Below are 17,992 nucleotides of genomic sequence, written 5' to 3' on the forward strand. Positions count from 1 at the left end.
AAGGAAGGATTAGCAGATGAAAGCCTTTAGAGTCAGCCTTGCAGGTTGTTGCTGGCAGTACATTTATAGCTCAATACTATAAACCAGTTTTCCCAACCTTGCGACCTCAAGAAGTTTGGACTGTTGTATTGTAACTTTTGAATAAATGTTTTTTTAAAGAATTTTTTTAAAAAAGATGCTTGGACTATAATTCCAGCACCCTGACACCTGGCTGTGCTATCTGGGGTTTAAATCCCGCAACATTTGGAGCACACCAGGTTGAGGAAAGATACAAGTTGCAGTGGGTATATATGACAGTCAAGGAAAGGGTAGGTAAGTTTTAACACAAACAGCAGAACCAGTTATAGTTATCTTGACTTTGCTTGCAATAGTAAAACCTATGTACAGGTCAGGCTGTTGAGAGAGGGACAGGGGCCAGGTTCAGATGTAATGCAAAATTGTGTTTTGTTTTTTAGCTATACATTTTAAAATGTATCTAAGCCAAAGAGTTTGAAGCTGAACTGCAAACCATGGTTTTCCAAACTACTGACACCAATTATGACCAAGCGGCTGCTGCAGCATGGAGACTGGAGTGAAACCAATGAAGCTGAATTCTGAGCAGAAAGAAGGAAGGAAAGCCACTCTATACTGTTACACCTTGGTTCTCAAACGCCTTGATACTCATACTTTTTGGCTCCCGAACGCTGAAAACCCAGAAGTGTTCCGGTTTTCAAACTTTTTTCAGAAGCCAAATATCCGACACAGCTTCCACTTGAATGCAGGAAGCTCCTGCAGCCAATCGGAAGCCGCACCTTGGTTTTTGAACGTTTTGGATGTTGAACGGACTTCCGGAACGGATTACGTTTGAGAACGAAGGTAGAACTGTACCGTTGTTTTTATTGTTGCACATCTGGAAGTTCCAATAATGGCATGGACTTTTAACTAGCTAGCATAAACCATGGCTTTGCCTTTACATTTTTTAAAAAAGCCAATGAAAACTGAATTCTGTAATAAATTGTGCAAATAACCATATCTGCCTAATTAATTTTGATTTTGCCAGCTCAACTGAAGAACAAGTAGCTGTGCAGGCCTCTGTACCCACTGCAATTCCACTTCAGCCTCCTGTCTGGCTTTTGAGAAGTTAGAAGGCACTGACCACAGCTTTTCAAACTTTTCTTTCACAGATGTAGCTTCACAGGTTTGTGAGGAAGAGGAATGTGCATCCAACAGCAGTGTTGATCTCAAATTTGCCTCTCTCCCCCTCCATTTAGGAGTAGCAAATACAGAAAATCATTTGAGTTGGCAGTAGTTGACTGTTATTCACCAGACCCTCCCACTTTGATTTCTGTTCCTTTGAAAACTCTAGTTTGCTCCTGCTGCAAGTAACAACCATAATATCGGCAGGCAAGCATTTCACTCCAGAATGCCCTATTGAAACAAGTGCACATCATGATGTAGCATCATGCACTATTGGGTGCAAGAGGGCAGTTGCTAGAGGTGGAAGCTGTTAGAAAATCTGCTGCCATTGACATTTGTAGCAGTGGCAAGCCAAGAAAGAACAAACGTTTTGTGTGTGTGTGTGTGTGTGTGTGCGCGTGTGTGTCAGTGTCGCATCACTAATTGCAAGCCCTGCCGCCACAAATTAACAGAATTTTCTTCCCGCAGAAAACTGCAATCGGTTTTTGAGCCGCTCCTTTTGCTGACCCCCGCCTATAACATTTGAGCCAAAAAAATCATCTTATTGCAACCCAGTATCACAGCCTAAACTTATGCTGTGCTCCTCTTTGGATTTACAGCATCTCTCACAACCCTGGCATCTGGAAGGGAAGCAGCAAACGACAAGTTGGCCAGCTGTTAAAACCTCCAAGAGAAAAAAATATTGAGATGCAGTTTTTGTAAGCAGTTTTAAGTGTAATCCTCTGGAGACAGTGTGTTCAAATACCTTAGAAATAAAAGGAATATGTATTCTTGTGTAAGGCTTAATTAATTTTATAAGCACTTGTGTTCGGATGTTTCGCAAAAGTTCTGGAAAAGAACAAAAGCAAAGTAATTACAGTATGAATACAATGAAAGCACTTTAGATAAAAGCAAATGCATAGGTCCAATTTTATATCTAGCGATCACTACACTTTTACAGATGCATTAGACTGTATATCAAACCCTAAGAATTTACTCTTAAATGACATTTCCAGCTGGGAATTCGTGTGAAATTTAAATCAAACTAACAAATTATTCAACTGTATTTAAATGCTCCTAAGGCTTTCCCCCTAACTCAAATGGTAGCTCAGTTTGGAAACAAACTGGGCATCAACCTGTAGTAACTGAAAGTTTCCCAAGTAAATGTCACCAGGTTCAATTCCTGGCATCTTTAGTTAACAGCTACTCAAGACACACTGAGCTGAAAAGGATACTGATTGTTAGTATAGTTCATTAGAGGCCAGCGCTCCAATAGCAGGGGAATATAACATCACAACTGTAACACAAAGGTTGCCCTATACCTTTGGCTGCCCCATGATATATTGGATCAGGGGCGAGGAGGTTAGTCACACTTTATTTCCTCCCTGGGCCACCCCTCCCACTCATCCTTGAAAGCAGCCTTTCTCAAGCTTGGGTCCCCAGATGCTGTTGGACTACAACTCCCATCATTCCTGATGGCTAGGGATGATGGGAGTTGTAGTCTAACAACATCTGGGGACTCAAGGTTGAGAAAGGCTACTCTAAAGCTTCAGCAATGAATTATGTATGCTCCCTCTGCTCCATTCCAGCCAAGACTGCCCCCCTGCCCCAATCTTGTTTCTCTTGGCAACTGGGCAGATGTCTCCTGGATTTCCCAAGTTGGTGGTAAGGATCAGCGTATGTCCTGGTTTCCCTGGCAACCAGGTCCAATACACTCTAGAATAGCTAGTCTCGCAGATAATCAGGGAGACTCTTTCTGCTGTACCATCGTGAAGCTGCAATGTATGGTTCCTTCTCCCAACCCCAACACAGGTAAGCTACTTAGCGGCCAGTACAAATTGTTAATACTTAAAATCTATTTTTTTCTTCTTCCAGTCAAACTCCTGCCAATTTTTGTTTCGCAAAATCATTTTATTCAGCCTTATCTAGCACAAATTATTATTTCGGTTACACTTTTATCATGCTTTTGCTACAAAAGAAGGCTTTTTTTTATACACTGTGGACATGGATGAGGAGCTCGGGCTGGCTAAAATCGCAAGACTTCTTCGCAGCTATACCTTCAATGTGTTCCCTTATGAAGGGATCGTCCATGATGTTACTGTGATTTGTCTTCAGAATCTTCTCAAATTCAGTGATGTCGTTATTCTGATAGGCACTTCAAGTGAGAAAGAGAGCATGTGCACTGTATTACAATTTAGTCAATTAGGAAAGAAAACAGATAACAGAATTTGATTGCTATGATCCAAACAGAGGCGAAAACAATATCTATAGTGAGCTTTACCCCCCAGTTTCTGAGGATCAACAGAAACTGAAGGTGAGTATTAAAATTGCTAAGTACTTCTCTTTCAGCAGCAGACCTCCATACCACTACAATAGAAACTACTTTTGGAAGTCCCCTGTTTCAAGAATGGCTTGCCATGTGGTATTAGGGGAGGATAGGGATTTGACAAACACACATTTTTTATTCTTTCATAGGGCCTGGGGTTAGCTGAATGGTTCTGTGGCTCCTGGCCTGTATGCAGAGAATAAAGATTTTAATATTCAGTGCAATCTCATTTACATCTGAGATTTGGTAAACTTTCTTTGTTAAGGGTAATTTTGACACCAACTTTTGAGTTTGTTTCTACAGCTCACTAGATTATTTAGATTAAAATTTGCTTCTAGCTTTGCCCCTTAAGGGAAACTAGCTCTTACCTTACTAAATTTGTCATTGCTAGAATCTCTGGATCATTTTTGTATGGTTTTGCCTGAACAGGACAGAAACAACAATAAGCATATTTAGATACCAACTAAAAGGTTTATGCTAATTGCCTTCATACAAGCAGTAAGAAACTGACAACTGTACCTCCTGAGAGTCAAATGGGTTTATTCCAGACTTCATCAGCATGTTTGCTAGGACCAAATATTTTAAGCAAGTGGTTCTTCTTGGACTCCCTGATTCATCATAATTCTTGAATGCTTCAAAGAAATCAGTATGTGCCTTTTCAAATTCACCTTCTCTTAGGTGCATTTTACCACCACATTCTGAAAGAAAAACAAGCAGAGATCAATATTGTTGTCTTACAATTACCAGACATATTCCATCTAGCATGCTATGTTTCTTCAATATGGATACCAGCAGGACTTCTAGAAATGACCTTTTATTTTCTAATTCTGACAAAGGTCAAAAACACCAAATAACAGAACTTCATTTGTGATCTTCCAGATTGTACAGATTGTACAACCTGCTCCAAGCATGCATTCTAAAGAGAACTAAAGAAGGACACTGCCACCCTGGGGCAAAGATTCAACTGTTACATTAAAAAAAAACCCCTACTATAAATACATTTGTTCAGATGGAATTATTCCAAATAGAAAACTTCAAATCACGGAAACATTATGTTGTGGAATATGCCTTGAGCAAACAATATGCTAGGATTTGCATCTACACACAAGGAAGTGATGCATTCCTACAAAAACATTATTTCCTGCATCATGTACAATCCATTAAAATCCTTTGCAATAAAAGCAGGCAAAAGATGCTCAGATTTTAACTACCTGACTTTATGCAATAGGAAAATACAGGATAAATGCAGTGAACTAACTAGACAAATTCTATGTGATCTGATAACGAAATGTAAACAGCACTTGCCTCTGATGACCCCCATGATCAGTGGATGGGGGATGGCAGACTTGATGTGCAATGACTGTTCATATAGTGCTTTAAGTTTTTTATTATTTTTCTGTGCTGTATACATTTGAATTTCCAAAGCATATATTTCCAATAGCTGGGTACCCTTCTTAAGGTCGTCTTCTCCATCATCAGTCTAACAAAAAGGAAGAAAGATGTGCACTGTAAATTGGGAAAGAAATTACGACTCTCTTCGCCATACAAATCTTAACCTGCACTCTTAAATATAATCAGAACTTAAAGCATAATATTATTTCACATTCCATATAAGCTTTCCTGGGACAGAAAACTGAAGTGGTGTCTTGCATGGTTCAAAAAATCAACACACATTTTTTTTAAAAAACCCTAATCTTACTAAAAGGGCAGAAAAAATAGTCACCATTTGTTACTGATCACATTAGTTGAATGTAGATGCATAAAGGAAAAAAATCAGCGCAATATGTAGCCTGTTACTGTTTTGCGAAACCATAACAATTACAAAACTAATTTATATTTCCGTGTAAGCTGATATAGTGACTCAGGCTATTTAGGGCTCCTTTGATCATAACTAGCACCTTCGATGGGCTCCAAAAACACACTGGCAACCAATGCAAATGAAGAACTTATCAGAGTCCTGACATCGCCAGCAACAGAATTCGGAACTAGTAAATGCTTCTGGATCATCTTCAAGGGCACTGCATACAGTGCATCTGAAAAACTAACTTGGTACACATCTCTGTAGCACATTCTTCTTCTATGCAACACTCACCAGAGACAGAAAAGGGATGATGCCTTGTATTGGGTATGGTCTTTATAGGACTTTAGATTTGTAGTGCTAAATATAGGACCTTAGTAGTGATACAATCACTGTGAAACATTTCTCCAGAGGTGCTGGAGTGTTTTATTGGGTATTGAAAGGCTGCCTTTTAGGGTTGTCCCAAGGCAACTCAAAACATAATAAAACACATTATAAAAAGTGAAATCCCCCCTGTAATAAGTACATTTTGAAAACAGTTTAGAAAATAAATTGTAACATACCTGGCATGACTGATGGAGCTGGCGCAAAATCTTCTGTAGTTTCCCATACTCTTCTCGTTCTAAATATAATTTGCCAAGCTGTAAACAACAAGTTGCTTTTTAAAAACACACTGTGAGTTCTAAACACACACTTTAAAAAAATTACTTTTAAACAAAATTCCCCATTGCCCGTTATACCTTTGTGTTTGTCTTAAACCACAATCTATCATTCTTAGCATCTTTCAGAGCTTCAAGTGTTGTCTCATAAAATTCCTGAAGCAAATCCATCTGGCATAAAAAATCAGAATTCTATAATTGTAAACAGCAAATTTGTGTCTGTTAATAAAGTCAACATGAACATACGCAAAGAGCAAGATTAAACTACAGTATGTAATACATCAGATGAAGAAATCAACAACTTATACATTGTAACATCTATTTAAGGCATACATACTTTTGTTACTGAGAAAAACTTAACAAAGAATAACTTCCAATATCTTTCCCAAGGAGTTCTGCTTAATAGTTAAGATGTGCCACCATTTCTCGGGCATAATTATGTACCCTTACCTGGGCTCTCAATTTCTCTGAAAGCTGTAGATCCTACTCCCCCTTTATGGGAATAAAGCTGCGGCAACGTCCCCTCTCCCCATCTTTTGGCCCTCACTAAACTGAGTCAACTGTTCGTGTTGGAACCTAATTGGCTGCTTTCTTTAGGCACCAGGGATGACAGAGCAGCCATAGTTGTGAAAGGAGGATAATGTAGAGTCCAGGCATAGGAAAACTCCAGCGCTCCAGATGTTTCGGACTACAATTCCCATCATCCCTAGCTAACAGGACCAGTGATCAGGGATGATGGGAATTGTAGTCCCAAAAATCTGGAGGGCCAGAGTTTGCCTATGCCTGGTCAGTCGTTTGGATGGGAGATTTATTAGCATTCATAACTGCTCAAGCTATTCTCTAGCTGTAAAAGTAGAAATAGTGATTTCTCAAAAGGCTCTGGGTTTCTGCCAAGAGCTCTTGTGTCATGCTATTTATCACTCACAACTCTAGGCAACGGCTCTTCAAAGTGTCTTGGAAAGGCACAGGCCACGGTAGCTCTTCCTGACCCCAGAAAACTCGGCCCATGAAAGCAAGTCACACAGAGCTCATGGCAGAACCAAAATACTTTTGCAATCCAACTTTTAGAAGCAAACCCAATCAGGCAGGGATTTGAAAACCCAGTACATGCAGATGCCAACTGTTTTAAAACTGAGATAGTGTTTTGAAACTGTCCTGTTGAAGTATAGCTGACAGAGCAACAACAACGAAGCTGGAAGGCTCAAGGATTTCATGGCCTTCTGCAACCCCCTCCAAGAACATTCTTCAGCATTTTTTAAATAGCCTGCACGTTTCTGATGGGTGGAGAGAAGAGCACTGCATTGTTACATATTACATTAGGGTGGGGTACTTTTTTTTTTGCTGAGTTCTGTTAAGGAATCAATGAGTGCTCTGCTGAAATCCCCATATTCTCTCTCTCATCTTGAGTATAGTCTAAAACAGATACACCAATGTCAGTTCAGTACAGTTCATACAACATCCTGAGAAACACTAGGTGACATTAAATTGCACACAGGGGCTCAGTCCATGAAAATTCACAACAAAAACATTCTCTATGATTGAGAGGTGCAAATCTGCAGTTCTAAATTATAAATCTCTCAGTGCTCTCCCCACCTAGTTTACTGATAGCGAGAGAGAGACTAGCAAGAGGCAACAGTGCAATTATTCTCAAAGCTCATTTTTTTAAAAGGTGCAAAACCTAGAATTTGGAAGGAAGGATAATCTAACCTGCTTGGAAGTGGAGATATAATCAAGAATAGAATTGATGGATTTTTCGGAATAATTCCTTGTAACTGCACTCCGTATGTATGTCAATAGTTGTTTATATCTGTTCATCATTTCAGGAAAGTTAGTCTGCAAGGGAGAAAAAAAGAATTTAGGACTAGAAGCAGAGTCTAACTCGTGGCATTCAAAAATAATCACACAAAAGTGTATATTTTTGGTACACTGCATGTGCAACTAGAGGTGTGCAATTTTAAAACCACAGATTGTGCATACATTTGGAATGAGCACATAACTCACAGCTGGAAAAGTGGGAGTGATTTAGTTTAGATGTTTTAGAAGAAAATGACCTTACGTAATACAAATACTATATAGGAGGATTACCAATGAGGCATCTGCAGGTGCAACAGTACTCTTGAATTTCCCCTGGTACCTGCAAATGTGGTGAGGGTGGCTAACTTAGTACAGCAGCTAAACAGAAAGAGTGACCAAGTGGGGAGGAAGGAAAGGGCAGCAATCTGAGAGGAGGAAAACAGAGTGACAGGGGGTAGACAGTGGGGTGCTACAAGTGTCAACAGAGAGAAAAAGGCATATGCACACAGTAAAATGGATCATTTTGAAACTGCATTTTTTCATGGTCTCCCTCTCCCTGCATGAACATAATCAAATCACAGATGACATGTCTCCATTGAACAGAACTATGAAAATTACAGATCTGATGCTGTCCAGTGCTACCATATTGCAAAAACCTGGATGAAAGGTAGAGATCTTTCTGCATCCTCAACATTTTTTACAAGAGATTCCCAGAAAACCACCATCCAATCGTAGGTCACCTGTGTGTTCTGTGATTTGTTAATGATTTTGTCGTCATCATCCTAGGTAAAAATCTTGAAGATCTAGAAGGGTCCATGCCTTAGATCAATGTTTTTGCAGTGCTGAAAAGCACTGTGTGTGTGTGTGTGTGTGTGTGTGTGTGTGTGTGTGTGTGTGTGGAAACTCATATAGAACCAAGCAAATTAATTCTGCTGGACCCAACTTTTGCCAAGACCCCATGGAATGGCATTGTGTGTGTGTGTTTTTCTGTCTGTTGGGTATGTGTGACCTGGTGGAGAGAAGCAACTAGAGCATGTGGTCCTTATGTCATTCCCTCAAAGTTTTAAATGTGACCACCACACTATGAAAATTTCAATCTAACAGTAAACTTAGATTAAGCATTACATGCACAAGCCTTGGGCTCATGCAGTCCCCACCCACTCACCTTCTATAGTTGTGAGAACAGCACAGGAGTTCATTTCCATTTACCACAATGTTACATCTGAACACTAAACCTTGATTAATCTTAACCACAGATTATTGAAACAAGATAATTAAAAACCATTATTTATGAACTTGGCTTTTCAGTAAAACAATTCTTTAGCATTCTGACATAAGCTAAATTGCAGTTAAAATGGGAAGCAAAAGTTTATAATCTAATTCTTGCTGCCAAGCAGGAGAGGGGAAGAAGGCTCAGGTCTCATTCACGTAAGGCTAAATCAAACATTAGTGTTGCGCAGTCTTCAAGATATTTCTCCCTACAGGATATTAATGGATACTTAAGGAAGATGGAAACAGGTTCTATGTACGTTTAATGCATTAAGACCCACAGGTATAAAGTTTCTTTTTTTTTTTTACAATGATAAGATTTGCTGTTATAGGCAGTAATGCCAGTATATATGAAAACTAGTTTATTACTAGTTTGAAGAGGGCATTAACTTTTTTACTTAAAAAAAAAAGAAATACAGACACTTTTATAAGAAATATACTGGTTTGGGAAATCTCTCATATGCATTTATTAATTTATTCATTATGGAGCAATCTTGTGGCAACTGCAGCAATGCTGCATTATATCAGCAATGAAGTGCCTTTTGGGTACATGTAAGCAAATGAAAGGAGGAAGACTGCCATTTGATAAAAGTGGCTTGCTGCCCTACTTATATGGTTTAATTTCAAATACAGAAAAATAGCAAGGAAAAGCAGTATACAGCTTACCAATTTGAAATTTATTTTTATCATCTGTTTTAATGCTTTGAATCCCCATTCTCCTTTTTCACCTTCAAGCTCCAAAACCTATAAAAAAACCACATAAATCAAAGATAATTGTTTTTCTAGATATCTGTAAATTTCATTAACAGTTACGCTGAAGCCTATTTAACAATCTACCAAGGCAGTCCGGAAATGCTTTTGCAATGTTGTCATTCTACTAACTCCCACTGCTGTCTAACTTGATAGCTTGGTGATGGTCAAAGACATAGATAAATCTTCAGCAAGAACTCATTGTTTCCCCACTATTTTGCTGATTCTGTGATGTTTCATATTTACCATGTTGTGTAAAAATCCCATCCAATGCAACTTTTCAAGCGTTATTGGAATTGTCACCGATTCAAGAATTCTGGACCTATTACTGAGTATTCCAAGTTAGGCTACACTGGAATTTATATATACTGTAGAACATGAATGGGCCACCCAGAGATCTGCTAGAAGATCCTGATCAACCTTCTGCTACAGAATAAAAATAATTTTAAAAAGACCTTGAGATTTCACAAAAAAAGCATATGTATTAGTTTCTCCCTTGCGTTATGTTCTGAGACTAATGTGTCTTTAACAACTTAAAAAGTCATATCACAAGCAAATATAATCAAGAAACCACCAGAGTAGTGCATAAGTGGATGAAACCAGCAGGAGTCTGGCTTGTGGTATTGTCCAAGCAATGAAGAAAACAAACCACAAGCCTGGGTTTGGACAGCATGGTAAGTTAGGCTTATTCTGTCTGTGGCACTGCAGCAGCAGGGGAGGAGTCCTGGAAACTTTTGAGCAGCATGCATGAGTATGCTTCTTGTTAAGCCAAACTATGGTTTAATATGACATATGAACCATGCCTATGTCCACACTGACACTGATGCTAAGAGTGCTTAGCCCAGACCACATTATGCAAACCTGCTTCAAACAATGGTTTGATAACGTCTAGAGTTAGAAAGCAAAACATTAGCCATAATTGGCTAATGAAGTGAGGACGAATGTCCCAAGACTAATGGGCAGAGTTACAGCTGCATCAGGCCACCATAGATCAGAAAGCTCTTACAAACTTGGAGGAAAACATTTAGTTGGAACATAAGAATAATATTTTTTTATTTGTACCCCGCCCTTCCCAGCTGGAGCCGGGCTCAGGGCAGCTAACATCATAAAACACAGTAACATGTGTACCAATATAAAGAAACAAAAAAACTATAAACCTTCTGAAAACTGCTGAGTGCTGCTTTGGGGTCATCTTCCTTCAGGGCTTTAGAGTTATAGTACTGATTCTCCAAATCCACATTTGGTTCAGAGTTGCTGTCTTCAGAATATTCCTACGTTCAAAGGGTGGAAAGCAATAATGCAGGTTAAAGCATTAAAAATACTAAGCAATTTGTTGATAAGATAAGAACAGGGGGTTGGGGAGTGGGGGACAGGCATCAACCTATGTTACTACAGTTTGACTTAAGAAGAGTTATATTTACATTTTTTAGAAAATATATTTCAAACACAAGTACACATAATGCTGAGATGCAAGGGCAGCAGTCCTTACTAGTACACTTTTGAGCTACTCAAAAGAAATTCCAGCCAAAAATAGTAACAGCTTTAGCTTAAAAAAAGGAAAAAGACCTACACATGATCCTATAGTTGATGCTGAATCATAACACATAGCTAGCTTCCACAGATAACTGTTTGAATTATGGGCAAAATGGTGAAGCAATAAAGACCAGAATGAGTTCTCAGGCATGTTTTCCAGTTCTTTTAGACCAGGCATAGGCAAACTCCGGTCCTCCAGATGTTTGGGACTACAATTCCCATCATCCCTAGCTAACAGGACCAGTGGTCAGGGATGATGGGAACTGTAGTCCCAAACATCTCAAGGGCTGGAGTTTGCCTATGCCTGTTTTAGACCCATGGTTGTTAACTGGAAGTTGTTAATGCAAACCACCAACAGTATCTAGTCTTTGAGAGACTACTGGGGGTTATCTTTTGTTACTACCTCAAAAGAGGAGGGTGCATCAGCTGTGTACCCTGAATTACGAGGCAAACTGGACTGGTTCAGGGAAGATTCTCACATTTCTGAGTCAGATCTCACCATTAACAAGGCATCTTCAGTCAAACCTGGGGCTTCCTGAACTTCCAAGACACTTTGCAGCCTTGGCTGTCTAAAAAATGCATCACTGTTGTTCCACCACATTGTGGAGAAATGAAATCAAGCTGTTTAAGGAAATATCCCTTTAGAAGGGCTGGATATCTTTTATTTTAGGGGACAGGTCTACCTTTTTAATCATGATTATTTCCCCAGGGCGCTCTTTTATCACAGAGGTTTGGGAAAGCAATTACAAATTTGTTTCCCCCCCCCCACACTTGCAAGTCAATGAAGAGAGCTCCAATGTATCCTCAAAAATCCATGGGAGTGGGGCGCAGAAGCCCCATCACCATCATTCAAGCTTAGGATAACATGGTCCTTGCTATGTGTGTGGCAAGAAGCTGTTTTTCCACCACTCCATTTTCCCATGCAAGTCCATGGAGAAATCACTTTCTCCCAGAATTGAGGATATATCCTCAAAAAAAAAAAACTATTGGGGGGGGGGGGCAAAAGCCTACTGCCCACCAACAATTCCTGAGGTAGCAAAGTCCTTATTGGGGGTGAATTCCCCCCACCCCAGATGTTCCTGGGGATCCATGCTCTTTTCCCCGCTACCACTCCCTTCCCCGCTACAATTTCTATTGTACCCAACCGGAAAACTACTGCAGCTGTCATTCTGAAACTTAGCTGGCTCCAATCCCTCAAAATAGGTAACCATGCCTGCAAATTGTTTCCAATTCCGGCTGAAAGTGTAAAAAGAAGAACCCAAACTTGAAAGGTGACCTGCATGAAAACCCCTGGATGTATCAGTCTACAAACTGGCAGGCTTAACTCACTTTGAAGGGGCTGCTATACCCACAAACTTCATTTGTGAAGAGGGGGGGGGGGAGCTATAGGCATTTTTAGATTCTGAATTATAGTGAATGAGGGCTGAGTGCGAGGTAGGGGGAAACACAGCTTCATTTTTACCAGATCTAATTCAGTTGTACTGTACACATAGCACCTCTGAAACAGATCAGGTTGAACCTTGAGGCAAGTGCACACATCCCACCTCCAATTTGTGCTTGTGTTCACAAGGGTATTTCTCTCTAGAAGTATAAGCCTGAGAAGGCAACCTTAAGTTTTATTTCCATGAACATGAAGGCATAGGCACACAAAGACAGTTTGGTGAATTGAGAAGTTTAAAAAGAACAGTAAGTGAAGTTATGGCTCGAAAGAGGCAGACATTCTCAGCATGCAGCATAGCTCCAAGTCATCAACACACGCACATGGCATTGACCTCACTTGTTGCTGTGTTGCCAGGGAGATAAACCGGGGCATTTTTAAAATGTCAGCATGCCCCTTGTCCAATCACAACATAAAAGGAATTACATAAAATATTCAGAGAGCAAAAACCTATTACATTTCACTGGTAGCAGTTTACTCTGCACATTACTGCATTCTGTTCTTGCACTAGTCAAGTTCATCGGAGACAGGGATACCTAGTGCACATACAATATCCTAAATATTGGGAGTGAACACCCTCACTCTCTTTTCCTTGTTCTCTGGTATAAATTCCCTAATCTATCTTCTCTTGTCAGCTTTCACAGTAACTTAGCCATGCATATGCAGAACGCATGGTTATCTTTAACCATTAACCTGCTGTAACCGCCCTGTTGGATCATACCAAAAGCCTTTTAAATCTACCATTTTGCTCTCACAGTGGAAAACCAGAAGAAAGAGGATGAATTCTTAATGCCTACAGTTGTCGGGGGTGGGGAACAGGTTCAGTTCTCACCCTGGTGATGTCTCTGAATGCACCTTCTGCTATAATGGCATGACTGACATTCATTTCCTTGGGAAAAGAAAGTGTGTCATCTACACAAATGATTACAGAAAGTTAAAATCTTGTCCCTCCATCCTTAGCTGTCTAGATATTGGTGACAAGGATTCTGCAGGAAGATGTGGTGCACTTCTTTAAATATATAATCCCTCTCTTGAAATGGACACCACCCCCACCCCCACCTGTAGCAACAAACATTTCACTAGTTATTAATGTGGAACTATAAGTGTATGTGAAGTTTCCAAAGAAACAGAAGCAAAACATAAAGATCCCTGTGAAAAGGAGATTACAAATTTAGATTTCGGCAGTGCGGAAGTTCAGACAAGAAAGAGAAAGAGGCATCAAGGTGAGTTTCACACACTATGGCTGCAATCCTACACCCACACTGAACTCAGTGGGACTTACTTATGAGTAGACACATCTAGGTATTGCGCTAGGTTTTGGTTGGGGATGAAGATCAAAGTTGAATGCATGCAGATGGCAAAGTGTAGGTGCTCTGGGAGAGTTACAGGAACAAGGTTTTGAAGTTAGTGCCAATGTGCATTGGCTAAATTTATGCCTATCTATCACATTTCAGAGGAACAAAAGCCATCAACTCATCCCTTTTCTGAAGGTAACATTATGCAAAACTGTGCAAGTCATGATTGATACAGACATTAACATTAGAATTTATTCTCCTGTTCAATGCTTTTACAAGCTCCTTTATCATTTGTTTAAAGTTTTGTCTTATCCAATGAATGTCAGTTTGTTTTCGGAAGTACAGTATATTGCTTTTTAAAGTCATATATGTAAGATGACTCAAGGTTTGTATAGCTTTGTTTAAAAGCCTCTGCAATGTAGTTTTCCTTAAAACATGCTCACTGATCTGTGGAAAGCAAAGCTGCTACTATGCAAATTCCACCTTTTAAGGGTAAATACACACACTTGATGTTCAATACTTATTTCAGAATCCAACTGCTGGGATTGAGAAATAGTGTCCTCCTCCTCCAGCATCAAATATCCCTTTGGTACATCACAGCATCACCAGTAAACAGAAATGGATTCTTAACCTGTTGAAGTCCTGTCTTACAAATAATTTTATCTACTATAATGACCCTACAGCAAACATCTACACACCCAAACTACTGTATGTCCTCATGTATTATAACATGGCAAGAAAAGTCAATTGCATGGAAGAAAAATAAATGCCATCCAGCAACATGCTTAGTTCTCCCTATCCAATATACTTTCAGTTCATGCTGTGTTAGGGGGAAAGTGAGAAGGGCTTTTCCACTGCTACTACACCTACCTAACAAGTGACTGGTGCTCTCTTGCCGATAACTTTTATCTCCAATGCAAGGAGAGAGGGAGGCGACTTTGCAGGAACAAGCATAGCTACCTGTGAACACATTTTCCTGGACTAGGTAAAGTTATGAAGAAATGGACAATAGATGAATGTATGGGGGGGGGGGAGCTACTGGTGTGAAAGAGTGTATCAGGAAACAGTGGTCTGAAGCTTATTTAAAAGCATGGTGTGCTTCTATATATTACTGTCTTGCTGGATCAGAAGGTCCAGCACTGTTTCCACCAAGGCCCAGGCAGATGTTTCTGAAAGCTTATAAATAGGACATTAAAGAGGCAGTCGTCTCCTGCTTGCCCCAGCACCTGGTTTTCAAGGACAAACAGTTTCTGCACATGAAGGTTCTATTTAGCAATCACGGCAAGTGGCTGTTAACCCTGAAGGAACATGAATAAAAACAAACTGTACCCCCTCCACAAAGCATGCTGTACGTAGTTAAATAATGAAACTTGCTCCCATAAGAGACAGTGATGCCACCAACTTGGATGGCTTTAAAAAAGGATTAGCCAATTGCAGGGAGGACAAGGCTATCGATGGCAACTAGCCATAATGGCTATGTTCTACCTCCACGCTCTGAGGCATTAGGTCTCTGAATACCAGTTGCTGGAAATCACAGGTAGGCAGAGTGCTGTTGTGCTCATGTTGTGCTTGCAGACTTCCCACAGGCATCTGGGTGGCCATAGTGAGAACAGGATGCTGGATAAAATGGGCAACAGGACTGATCTAGCATGCTCGTCTTATATTCTTATGTGAGTTTGTGTTCCAACAACATCCGAAGAGGCACAGGTTTCCTATGCTGATTTATAAAGGGACCTGTATAGTAGACATCTATTGCTTTCTTTGCTTGATTCACAATGTAATAATCCATTCAGCACGCTACAAGTTAGTTTGAATGATTGTTCATTGATCCAACATTGATTCAAAACTCTCCTGAACCTGCAAATCTGGGTAGTGAATGTAATACTTGTATCAGCAAAGTATGGACACATGTTTAGATCAAAGATGGGGAATCTGTGGTCAGCAGTCAGGGATGATGGGAGTTGTAGTCTAGCAATATCTCACAGGTTGCTCAGCTCTCTGAAAAAAAGCACTTGTAAAATTTTGTGTAAGTGGGAAAGTTCAACTACACTGAAACTGTGTTAATTTACAGTAGCTCCAGATCTGTGCTGATGCACTGCATGGTTGTTGGGTATCTTAATTACGTAATTCCTTAATTCTGTAAGTAAAGGTTATATTGCATTCTACAGGAGGAAAGGTGTTCTGTTCTCATCCCATAATCAAGTCAATATGCATAGAAAAGTTGTGGAGCGGGGAAATTTGGCAATTTTAAACACTGGACTGTCTGATAAACATATCTGTCAAAAAGTTATAAACTGACAGAAACCTTATTTATAATAATGCTAAACCTGTGACTATCATACATCAAGGGGTACGTAAACTACTGTGGTCTATGCTGACTGACAACAGTCTTCCAAGGTCACAGAAAAGTGCCTTTCCTAGCTGTGCTGCCTGAGATCTTTTTAACTTGACATCCCAGGAGCTGGACCTTGTGAACTATGGGTCTTCATCAAGATAACTGTCACCCTATCCCCCTTGGCAGAGCTTGTACAGTATACTATAATACACCCATAACATATCTGTCAGTGTTCTGAAGGGTTTATAGATGTGAAAATAAATATACACATTGACAGTCAAGAGTTTGAGATTATGCCTATAATTTCTTTCTCTGTTTGAATGGTTCTTTGGAAAGGCCATAATAAAACAGTAAGTTCATAATGAAATGATATATGGACATGAGGAAGTTGTAGAAACTGACATTACACATAAGCTGTTGCTAAAAGGAAGAAGCATGACTTTTCATTCAATCCTACACATGGCTTCTTGGAAATTGATTCCCACCAAGCATGCATAGGATGGCAATCTAACAGTATTCCGTGTTTTATATTAAAACAGGAGAATTTCATTGCACAGGCGGCAAATAACTACACAGTTCTATGAAAATTTCAAAACTGTTTTCCTTTGTGTAATCACAAGTACACAAATGATAAGGAACACATAATAGACAATATATCCTGACCCAAAAGAGATGCATGACACATTTCAACACATTTTTTTAATAGATGTGATATTGCTGGGGTTTTTTTAACTTAGCCACTGCCTCAAATTTTAAGAGTTCCCTTTCAGCAACACAGACCGATTCATACTGCAAACACACATGTGTACACACACACACTCAGAAAAAAAATCAGGAAAGGAAAAAACACCACATGAAGCAGTAACCAGCGTTATACAGAAAAGGCCTGTTTCCCACTTCAATGTGTCCCAGTCGGAGTGCATCTGTGCGCTCACCCGTTTCTCACCTCGTCTCTGAGCTGACCCTGGCAGAGACAGCGATCACCCTTAAGCACCCGAAAGGGGCCTATCCTGGCTCCCTCCTCTTCGATGTTAAGGCATTTAAGGGTGGGGAAGGGAGCAGTACTAGGGCCCTCCTAAGCCCTTTCGTCCCTGACTCTCCAAATCCAAAGAAACGGTTCTTTAACCCACAGGGGGCCCAGACTTCTGGCTGGGCCCGAGAAGGGGCCTACTCCTGCAGCCTCAGGTTTTGACTGGGCTGGGGGTGGTGGTGGCAGGATGAGACACAGAGAAGGTAGGTGCCCCCCCCCTCGCAGTATCCCCACTCACGAGCTTCCTCTGCCTGCCCCACTTTCCCACCTCTGAGGCGGGGGGAACAGGCTGGCCTTGTCACTGCACTTGAAAGGAAGGCGAGGGAAGCACCCCTGAGGGAGTCGAGGGGAGGCTCCGCAGGACCCCCTCCCGGCCTGGAAGCTCGGCCTCTCCCCGCCGCCGGGCGCCGGCCTCCCTTTCCCCCGCCGCAGCCCGCCTCCACCCCCTCAGCCTTACCAGGTCGTAGTCCTCCTCATCATCGCACATGAAATCATCCTCCATGTCAGACATCTTGGCCGGAGGACGCGCGCGCGCGAGGGGGGGGAGGGGGAGGGGAGGGGAAGAAAGGGGCGGAGGGGAGGGAGGAGAAACAGGCTGCGGCCGGCCCCT

General features: G+C 40.7%; 1 protein-coding gene and 1 long non-coding RNA gene across 3 annotated transcripts in view; one reads left to right on the plus strand and one right to left on the minus strand.

Moving 5' to 3' along the window:
- LOC114584455 (uncharacterized) overlaps positions 1 to 1,944 on the plus strand; it is a 21,441-nt gene extending 19,497 nt beyond the window's left edge. Inside the window, exon 3 of the long non-coding RNA XR_003703659.2 lies at positions 456 to 1,944. This is a non-coding gene — a long non-coding RNA (uncharacterized LOC114584455). The remainder of the gene's footprint in view (positions 1 to 455) is intronic.
- COPS2 (COP9 signalosome subunit 2) overlaps positions 1 to 17,992 on the minus strand; it is a 20,999-nt gene extending 3,007 nt beyond the window's left edge. The window contains exons 1-11 of one of the 2 annotated variants that reach the window (XM_028706348.2): positions 17,840 to 17,992; positions 10,909 to 11,022; positions 9,668 to 9,745; positions 7,646 to 7,771; positions 6,020 to 6,130; positions 5,843 to 5,920; positions 4,787 to 4,961; positions 4,001 to 4,179; positions 3,850 to 3,902; positions 3,213 to 3,310; positions 1,922 to 2,004 (exon numbers count right to left, since the gene is read on the minus strand). In XM_028706348.2, the coding sequence (XP_028562181.1) occupies positions 1,922 to 2,004; positions 3,213 to 3,310; positions 3,850 to 3,902; positions 4,001 to 4,179; positions 4,787 to 4,961; positions 5,843 to 5,920; positions 6,020 to 6,130; positions 7,646 to 7,771; positions 9,668 to 9,745; positions 10,909 to 11,022; positions 17,840 to 17,893 (1,149 nt within the window). In that variant the 5' untranslated portion in view covers positions 17,894 to 17,992. The remainder of the gene's footprint in view (positions 1 to 1,921; positions 2,005 to 3,212; positions 3,311 to 3,849; positions 3,903 to 4,000; positions 4,180 to 4,786; positions 4,962 to 5,842; positions 5,921 to 6,019; positions 6,131 to 7,645; positions 7,772 to 9,667; positions 9,746 to 10,908; positions 11,023 to 17,839) is intronic. The other variant, XM_028706346.2, reaches the window with a different exon arrangement.

The sequence above is a fragment of the Podarcis muralis genome, chromosome 14 (assembly GCF_964188315.1).
Source record: "Podarcis muralis chromosome 14, rPodMur119.hap1.1, whole genome shotgun sequence".
Taxonomy (NCBI): domain Eukaryota; kingdom Metazoa; phylum Chordata; class Lepidosauria; order Squamata; family Lacertidae; genus Podarcis; species Podarcis muralis.